The sequence below is a fragment of the Daphnia pulex genome, chromosome 9 (assembly GCF_021134715.1).
Source record: "Daphnia pulex isolate KAP4 chromosome 9, ASM2113471v1".
NCBI classification, from domain to species: domain Eukaryota; kingdom Metazoa; phylum Arthropoda; class Branchiopoda; order Diplostraca; family Daphniidae; genus Daphnia; species Daphnia pulex.
Window position 1 is genome coordinate 3805332 of NC_060025.1, and position 9057 is coordinate 3814388.

The 9057-nt window shown below is 40.5% G+C and overlaps 2 protein-coding genes and 2 long non-coding RNA genes across 6 annotated transcripts; 1 reads left to right on the forward strand and 3 right to left on the reverse strand.

Moving 5' to 3' along the window:
- On the reverse strand, positions 1–2067 carry LOC124202927 (intraflagellar transport protein 74 homolog). The gene is made up of 6 exons (XM_046599448.1): positions 1984–2067; positions 804–898; positions 585–732; positions 318–410; positions 79–255; positions 1–12 (listed from the first exon to the last, which is right to left on the reverse strand). The coding sequence occupies exons 1-6, from the start codon at positions 2065–2067 to the stop codon at positions 1–3; spliced, it is 609 nt and encodes a 202-aa protein (XP_046455404.1).
- LOC124201822 (protein ELYS-like) lies at positions 1496–5672 on the reverse strand. Of its 3 annotated transcripts, XM_046598062.1 has the most exons (6): positions 5530–5672; positions 5313–5470; positions 4730–5189; positions 4375–4624; positions 1891–4342; positions 1496–1823 (listed from the first exon to the last, which is right to left on the reverse strand). In XM_046598062.1, exons 2-5 carry the CDS (start codon positions 5319–5321, stop codon positions 4060–4062), a joined length of 1002 nt encoding a protein of 333 aa, XP_046454018.1. In that variant the 5' UTR covers positions 5322–5470; positions 5530–5672; the 3' UTR covers positions 1496–1823; positions 1891–4059. The 3 variants fall into 3 exon arrangements, with proteins under 3 accessions (XP_046454018.1, XP_046454017.1, XP_046454016.1); XM_046598061.1 differs by having other exon boundaries at positions 1891–4624; XM_046598060.1 differs by having other exon boundaries at positions 1891–4624; positions 5251–5470.
- LOC124201824 lies at positions 5497–7409 on the forward strand. The gene is made up of 2 exons (XR_006877708.1): positions 5497–5628; positions 5782–7409. It is a non-coding gene; the product is annotated as an uncharacterized LOC124201824 (long non-coding RNA).
- Positions 7410–7655: 246 nt separating this feature from the next.
- Positions 7656–8619, reverse strand: LOC124201823. Its single transcript, XR_006877707.1, has 4 exons — positions 8460–8619; positions 8120–8217; positions 7866–7938; positions 7656–7702 (listed from the first exon to the last, which is right to left on the reverse strand). It is a non-coding gene; the product is annotated as an uncharacterized LOC124201823 (long non-coding RNA).
- Between the last annotated feature and the right edge of the window lie 438 nt (positions 8620–9057).

The window sequence follows — 9057 nt, forward strand, 5'->3', positions numbered from 1 at the left end:
TTATTCTTTCGCCTGCAGTTGGCAATTAAGGGATAAGTCATTTACAAGTTAAGAAATTGAAAGTCAAAATCAACTAACAGGAAATGGACGTAGTTCTTCTTCCAGTTTCCGAGCCCTAGTTTCCAGTGCACTCAATTGTGTGGTTGTATTCTCAACTTCTTTGGCCAGTATGTTCTGTTCAGTCCTCAGTTGAGAGTACTTTTCCTGCTTTCCTGTTGTTAAGGTCGTGATGAATTTCTCAGCTTTGTCGTTTTCCTAAATATAAGACAAATTTCAGTTAACATGACAAATGCTATTTAGTATACACAGGAACTCACGATTTGTATTTCCCTTTCTAAGGCTGCAATCTTTTCTTTGACTGTTGTGACAACGTCGAAAAGATCTTCGGCTTCGTGAGCTACTCGTTCGTTCTGGACAAGTAACCATTGAAGTTCAATCTCCATTTGAGCGCGGCGTCGCTACTGATGGCGATCTTTTCTTGGAGTAAATTTAAATCGACAGCCTGACTCTGCAAATCTTCCTCGTCACAAAAGAACATTTTTCATTGGATGTTAAACAGAACCATGAAAATAGGGAAATAATACCTGTATGATTTCCGCCGCCATTTCTTTGACCCTTTTTTCCAATGACGGTAGACTCTGCAATTCCTGGTTATTTTTCTCAATCCCTTTAGTGAGTTTGGCCATATCGGCATTCACTTCCGTCCATTTTGGGCTCTCTAAACACCCAGATCTGACAAGAGAAAGTTTGGTTAGAACAGTTTTCTTTTAATATTTAAATATTGTTAAATCATAGAATAAGACTTGTCTTGTATTTGCCTCTGTGGGAGACCTCTTGAAGCTGTTTTCAATCCTCCTAGTCCTTGCTGACTTGTTGGTCGTTCAACAGCAGCCGCATTCTATTCAGATATTTGAAATAATCATCATATAATGTGATCATGTAAAATAAAGGGTTATCGTACGTAATTGTAAGCTGTAAACCCGCATTGCGTTAGCTAGTTTAAATCGGCTGTGCAAATCCAGCTGACATAATTCCTGCGGTTGGTTTCTGTACTCCGTATTCATTCGCATAAGTACCTATTTAAAAAAAAAAAATTTATATATATTTTTTTTAAATTTCGTCAAACAATTTCAAATCTTCGAATAAATTACCATTCTCGTTAAGAGTCTAGACTCTAGATGATGAGTTTGTAATTCCGCCGTCTCCACCACCTTGAGTGCTGTTGTTGCTCACTGGTTTTTGCTGCTCCCAAAAGGAACTGTATCGGAACTTCCACGTCGAGTTTAAGGTCTTTCCATGCCATAAATAAAAAAGCCTTTCGTGTGTCCGTGATTTCAATTCATTGTTCGCAGGCCACCAGACCACTAACAAATACACTCAGCTGTTTGGTATGCTTGAAACCCCCCGTTGTCATGGAGACAGTACACTTGAAACATGCCCAAAACACACGAAACCACCACCTATAGTTTTACCATGGAAGCCTTTTAAATATGAATTTCATTACCTCATCATTTTATTCACTTTCATGAATGATACAGTCAATTACATAATATTATGATTTACGATAACTAAACAGGTAGGCGGAGGAGGGGAAAATTCGACTTAAAATAATAATGAAAAAAATTAAGTTATCTCTTTTCTGGTTCTCCTATTTTCTTGTTTTGTGAGTAATCGATTTATGTTCCTTTTTTTTTGATGTACCAATTCTTATTTATCCAGTCGTATCGAACGTCGCACCGACGAAGTTCGAGCAATGATAACCGTATCTCGTTTCGAGAGATTTTAAGGCGCTGGTCGGGATGTGGGAGAGAAACGTAGCTCTTCTACACAAATATGAAGAAATTAAGTTAAATTAAAAGAATAATCCATTTAAAAAAAAGCAAAACTCACCCGGAACTTCTTCTTCCTGTTTATTGGTGGTCTTTCTTTTCTTATTGCAAACCACCCTCTTGGGTTGGGCCGCTTTCTGGCTCGACTCTTCACCATCATCTCCATCTCCTTCCTCAACTGGTTCTTACTGAGACGGACCAGCTTGTTCTTCTTGGTCTGAGCTTTCTTCTGAACCATCTTCTCGACTTCGCTTGTTGTTGGAAGTCGCCGATTACGCAGCTGCTGCAGCAGCGGCTTCTTCGGAAATGATGTCCAACTTGGAAGGTCGTCCACTAGCACCTTCGCCGAAGGTTGTAACGACCGGACGCCACTACTACTACTTCTACTTGGCCAGTCGCTTCAGCACAGGCTGCTTCTTCGTCACTGCTGGAATCCAGGCAGACAATTTTGCTTTCATCACTATAAGACGATCCACTCGCTTCTTGTTGCTGAGGTTTCGTTTGCAGTGTGGGAATCGGAAGAGATGACGCAGGTTCTTTCTCGACGACGGCGATGGGGTCCAGAGTCGTCAACGTCATTGCCTTTACCCTTTCGAAGCCATCTTCCATCACGACGGTCACGAGACTCGAGATTAGTAAAGAATTGAGAAGGCTGGATGGATGTAGCCTCCAAGTTCGTCAGTTCCATACCAACATCAGAATGTTCACCATCATCGACATCATTTACATCATCGACAACATCTTCCTCTTCCACGGCTACTGGAGCAAGGATCTCTTCTTGTGGATGGACGATTTCCTCAGGCACTTTTGCTTGAGCAACTTCCGGAAGAGAAGGTTGAGGAGGAAGAGGTTCGCTGTCTTCTTCGAAACTTAGGAATTGAGACTCTTCCGTCTGTAGATTGGAATTTGTCACTTCTTCTTGGACATCTTCTTCCATCACCACCTCCATATTATCCTCCACTGCTTCCGGCGCCGAGGGGATTTCAGACATGTCCAATGCCAACGGGGGAGAGGCGATAACTTGTGATTGCGGTAGAGAGAAACGAAGATGTTTGGCCGACGCTGTCGAAATCTCCATTTCCGTCTCTGATTCTGATGGATCGGCGTCGCTGATGGGGCGGCCGTCGGCGTCGAACGCTGAAAAGTTCATGAAGCGACGCATCTTATCTTTCAAAATGCACGAAGGTCAACTGCTGTTGTTGCCATCTACTTCGGACATTGAAGATGGAACGCACTAGATCGGCGAATGGGCGGAGTCTGCAGAACAGACACAACTTCAGCATCTGTTTTGACAGCTTCAATGGCTTTGAGAAACAGAGATAATCATGGTCGTTTTCCTTGTTTCGGATGACTGATATCCGAATCCGGTTGAGCGACGGAAGTAATATCCATCGAGGAAGAGTCTGCGTTGCCTTTAGGAGACGGAAAACATAGCGACATGCCCAGGGTGATGTTGCGCTGTGCGGGCTGGACAATGTTGCACAAGAAGGGAGTCGTTTCCAGTTGGTTCTCATCCGGATACGATCCGCTCTTTGGCATGTCAAATTTGCGTTTCCTGGGTCTCAACGGAGTCTGAACCTCTTGATGAAGTTTCTGTTCAATGAGCCAAGTGGCTCGGGACTGCTCAATCACCGTGCGAAAGAAATTTGAACCAGTCGACTGAACTTTAGAAGTGGCCGGTAAAACGGCGACGGAAAGCGGTGGCGAGAATTTCGAACCGGAAGAAGTCGACGAGGACGTGGGTCGTGAATTTGCGATAGCGGCTAATTTGCAGGTGACGGGAGGTAAGGCGCCGATCAACGTTTGCATCAACATTTCACGGCGATTGCAGCGCTCCCTGGAAATGGCGTCGCGGGCCGGCCACATTTGGTTCAAACGTTGGCTGTAGGCGATGGCGTCGGGGTATTTGCACCGTTGGATGTAAAAGAGGAGCAGAGCTTCCTGGAGGTCGATATTTCTGCTCTGTTTCAAGAAATTCGTAACGTGATCCTTTTCTTCATCCGACAAAGGCAAAGTCAGGAGAACGCTGATCTTTCGCATCTCCTGGCATCCGTTGAGGAGGTGCTGCATCAGTTCGACGCTGTTCCGCTGGTTCTTGTTGCGTCTGATGTAACTCAGGGCGTAGCTGATCAATCCGTTTGCGATCAGGATCGTCAGGTGGAGCTGAATTTCTTCTAATTCGGGACAAACTGGCTGGCGCAGAGTGGCGTATTTGAGAGCGTGACGACGCTTATCCTGGTAGAGAAACGAACGAAGGATGGCCCTCTGCTGCGCATTGGTGATATCCATCGTGTGTACCAAAGGATCCAGAAACATGCTGAGAGCGTCGTCGAAGTTCTGGTGATTCAAATGCCAAAAAGCTTGCGTCACCATGGCTCATCATGCTGGGCTTAAGCGAGTAGGTCGACGGGAAGGTCACCAGGTGCTGCAAAATGTTACCGAAATTGGTGCGGGAACCGAAAATCCACGTCAGATCCATAGAAACGTACTGCACAAGTCGATGCTTGGTTCCGAAACGTACTGCACAAGTCGATGCTTGGTTCCGTCATCCACATCCGGACGCAAATAAGCCGAAAGCAACGCGTACAGCGATGGAGGAGGATAAGTTTGAATCTCTTGTGGATTGACTACTTTCTGCCATGCCCATTTCTCCCCAATATTCAAATTGGCTCCTTGATGCAGGAAACCAAGAAAGATCTCGAGTTGTTCTCTAGACCAATGTTCAATAAAGCTTCCGTCATTTGTGTTGTGTGGGGCGCGACGGTCTCGGTAGGTGTCAGACCAGCCTTCATCGCCTGAAAGTAAAAAAAAAAAATCATGTTAGAAACTTAAACAGAAATTTAAAATTCAAAGTTATAACTGAACGTAGAAGCGGTGAGGGTGATTTAGAACTTGAGCACCTGCTTGTGATAACTTCTGGAGAAGGAACGACTGGATACCCAAGAACAAAACAATTTCCGACTCTTGGGGACAGATGACAACGGCACGGAAACTCAGTGCCGATGGATAAAAGAATCCTTCGGTGGGTGTAGTGGATGATCGATGAAAGATGGACAGCGTGGACGGTTGAATCCACACTTTTTGTCGGACCGAACGAGCGCTCCCGGATGTTTGGGCCTGGTAGAATCTCATAAAAGGACACATTCGAGACGAATCGTCAAAGATCCATCGAGGGGACATCTGGGCCTGGTACCATTGGTTCAGGTCAAAGATGGCCAAGTAAACTCCGCTTTTCCAGGTCATGGCGAAATAACAAAGGCCATGACCAGTGGTCGCTCTCGGATTGCCATGGCTACTTGACGAGGCAAGACTTTTGCATGTCAATAATTCGAAATTCTCTTCATCGGAATCCTTGGGAAGCTGCAACAGTCAAAGATTAAATGATTTTGGATTCAACGATTGACAAGATAAGTTGACTTGCGATCAAGGATCCAAAGTTATGTACTGCAGATCTTCATATAAAATAAGTCTCTCAGAGACTACCTCTTTCATTACGTAGGACAGCGAGTAAAGCTAGGGGGCAGCATAAGCCTCGCACGATTTCCGCGCTACGACAGTCAGGTAGCGAAAATGTCGTGGGTCATCGTCGGGCTCCAAAAACACGAAATCCAGAATTCTTCCTAGTTGCTCGCTATTACAACCTAGAAATGGAACCATCAGATAATTTGTATTTTTGAAAAGAATTTCATATTATATCTACCTTGAGCAAAGCCACTAAAATCTAGTTCCAATGACTTTAGGCTAAACATTTGAAAAGCTCCTTGAGTATTATAACCAACACATAGGGTTTGATTCTGTGGTATGTATTTAACCTCTGTTGCACTAATTTCTTCTTGTTGTAAACTCAGCACTGCATTAGATTCAAGCATAGACTCTAGAACAAATTTACCAACCGTTAAATGACCAAAAATAAATATGAATACATATTATAATAAATAAATATTTTTTTTAGTGAATTTACCTGTACATGGAGTCATTGAGAGGAATGACCAAAACCACTGGAGGTTTGAAAAATACTTGTTTTTGTAAAATGTCATCTGGTGTGACATAGTGAACAATATTCAAATCTAGTTGATTGGTGCCAGCACAAAACTTGAAATTTTGGTCAATGGCCAGTAACATAACATGACCCTCGTTCTTCTGTGCCTAGTGCAAATAGAAAGCAGTCAGATTTCAAAAATTGCTTGTAACTCGCATTTTGAATTTCCATGCTACAAATGCAAGTGACCTGTATAAAAAAGTAAGAGGATTTATAAAAGTATTTGAATGAATCTCAACTAAACTATACCTTATGAGAAACACTCCAAGAATTTAAAATCATTGACGTGACATAATTGTAAAGAGCTACAGCAGTGCCAGTATTGGAACTCTAACCGACAAGGGCAAGATTTTAATTTGGAATTCATGCTACACAAGTGATTTCAAATTCTTGTCCTTGTGGACATTGGAAATGTCTAATCTGCACTCTGCTGTATGTTGTTGACACAACATAAACCAAACACCAAGTTGGACTCTGAAAACAAAAATCAGAATAATAGTTTTGGGTAACATCTATAAGAAGACATTATCCTTACCAGTTAAAGATCCATGAATAATATTTCGACATTCTTTATCTGCCGAGTTCACCAGTGAAGACGAGAATTTCACAGCAGACTTCACATCGACGGGCTCAATCCACTCTATATTCTCGAATTAGTTTTAAAGCCTTTCGATTTAATTCAAACTAGTTATGATTATAGTTTTGAAAACAAGAGAGAACTTCAAGTATTTCCTTTACACATCTTACGTTTACCCACGTTTTGTAAACTGATATCCACAAACAAAATACAATTTTCAAAATTGCCTATGGCAAAAAGGCTTCTTAGGGGGGAAAATGTGGCTGCCCTAATGCTGATAATTACTTTTTTGCTGATTAGCACTTGTTTTTTAATATTTTTAAATATTGAAAAAAAGTTTAACTCGGCATCATAACAAACAAGGTAAAATAAGGATAATTTTCAATAACAATTATAGATAATGCAAATAATAAGAAACGGAAAAAGATCCCGAAAATTTTTGTACCAATAATGTTTATTTTAACCATAATAATAGACAATCTACTGTAAAATGTAAACGCAACTTGAATCTATGTAGTCTAAGTCTTGCACAATTTTCCATCGCTGCAGCGGACACGAACATCGTAGCGAACTGGGTCTGCAATAAAACAGGTTGTCAATCTACTAATAATGAATAAACGTTACGACTGACAGTATTGGCTTTATCAGTTATTTACAGCCAAAGTATGAGTTTCATAAGAAATCAAACGGTAACTCGTTTTCATCACGTCAACATCCTATCATGTGAATTATGCGGAAATTACCTCTACACGGACCCAAGGAAGCACATTCTACGGGCCGACTTCATATTCATAATGCACCTCAGCTGAAACGAATCCTACAGAAAATAAGCCTTTTAGTAAAGATACTTTGTAAAAATGTAAGAATCTACTTTGTTTTAATCAGATCTTCTTAGAGGTAGACTGCTCATGGTTAATGCAGCACAAGTTTTGTCATCATACAATAAAAAGAAGGATGAAAATAAGCCTGCTAATTACCTTGGTTTACTTGCAGAAGTATAGATCCCCAAGAAAGTGTAGATGTCAAATGTTTTTCCTGCAAAACACAGTTGCTAATTAGAGGAAGTCTCCAGTTTGTGAAAACAACTTTTATGAACAGATTTTCAGTACCAGGAATCCATTGCTCAAAATTTAATCAAAGACATTTAACCTCATAAGCAAAATTTCTCATCATGATAAATACGCCTACATGTATAAAGGGAAACTACTCACCAATAACTCCAGCAGCAAAGATTCCATCATTCCCACTTGGTTAGACCTGCCAAGGTAGAAAACAAATCTAGCTTAATTCAAGCTAGTCAACACATTTTAAAATAACAAATTCAATGAATCAGGTCTTCTTAGAGGTAGACTGCTCATGGTAAATGCAGCACAAGTTTTATCATAAAATGTAACAAAGTAACAATTTGCTATAGATTTACCTGTCAACCAGAAACCCAACCACTGAAGCAAATCCAGCCAAAAACTGGAATCATTGCCGCCACCTGGCCGCTCCTGCTAAGAAACATTACACTTTTAAATACAAGCAATTTTTTTCAAAATATTTTACAAAAATTAAAATTTTCAGTACCAGGAATCCATTGCTGGTATATAATCCAAGACAATGCTGACTCATAAGCAACATTTCTCATCATATTTATTATGCATAAGTTCATTACAACAAAACCAAGCTTACCCGAGTTTTGAATTTCAGCTTTGTAAATCCTTACGACAAAGTTGAAGACCATTCTTGTGAAAAGCACCCTTTACAAGTATATAGGACAAAACTTCCTCCTAGAATGTCAACATACACATGAGTAAATTGAAGCTTCCAAAAACATTTTTAATACATCAACTAACGTAATTCAGACAAGAAATGCAGCCAAGGAGCATGTTTCAAGAGAATCAAATGGTAACTCCTGTTGTCATCATAATAAATTTAAACTTTAAATTTACTAAAAAAAAACCATGCATCAACCTACAAATGCATGGTTTACTTTAAAAATTAAGAAAAACTTGAGAATCTTCCAACTTACATATTTTCTGCACCCCACACTAGACATTTGAGGGCTACTTGCAACAGCCAACAGGATGTTGACACCTTGTCATCTCGGCTGAGCTGCGTCAAGTGATCCTGAACCTGAAGAGCAATGTCGCCCATTGAAGAAAGGTAGAACACATGGGGAGTGGAAAAGAGGGAGACCGGGTAAAGAAGAGTTGTCATTTAATTTTTCTTGTTTCAGTTATTATTTCTTTTACGAACAAATAATATTTGTGAGTTAATGACAGTTAAAAGACAACTAAAAAATTTAGAATTTAATTACTAGTTCATAGTTATATCGTTATATATATTTGTTAATTGTATTTATGCTTTTGAATAAAAAAAAAACAATTGCAACATCATCAAACTTAGCCTACATTTCTAGTCATGTCATGTCATATCTCAAAATCTCTTTCTTCCCTTGAACGGAAGAGGGAGAAAGAGAAAAGGTATAGATTATGGGATATGGCAACACTGGTGAGGGGGAATCGAGGGGAAATAAATTATATAAGAACTCTAAATAAGCCTTATGCGACTAAAAATTCACGGAGCGAGTATAATAAGTCGGCCTACTCATACAAGTACTGCCACCT

Bases quoted from the DNA above. Each gene is read 5' to 3' on its own strand.
- LOC124201822 (XM_046598061.1), bottom strand. From the start codon at position 4,202: ATGGTGACGCAAGCTTTTTGGCATTTGAATCACCAGAACTTCGACGAC.
- LOC124202927 (XM_046599448.1), bottom strand. From the start codon at position 2,067: ATGGTTCAGAAGAAAGCTCAGACCAAGAAGAACAAGCTGGTCCGTCTC. The intron at 733-803 runs GTCTTATTCTAT...TTCTCTTGTCAG, and splicing joins CAGAGGCAAATACAAGACAA to ATCTGGGTGTTTAGAGAGCC. The intron at 411-584 runs GTATTATTTCCC...TTACTTGTCCAG, and splicing joins TGGCGGCGGAAATCATACAG to AACGAACGAGTAGCTCACGA.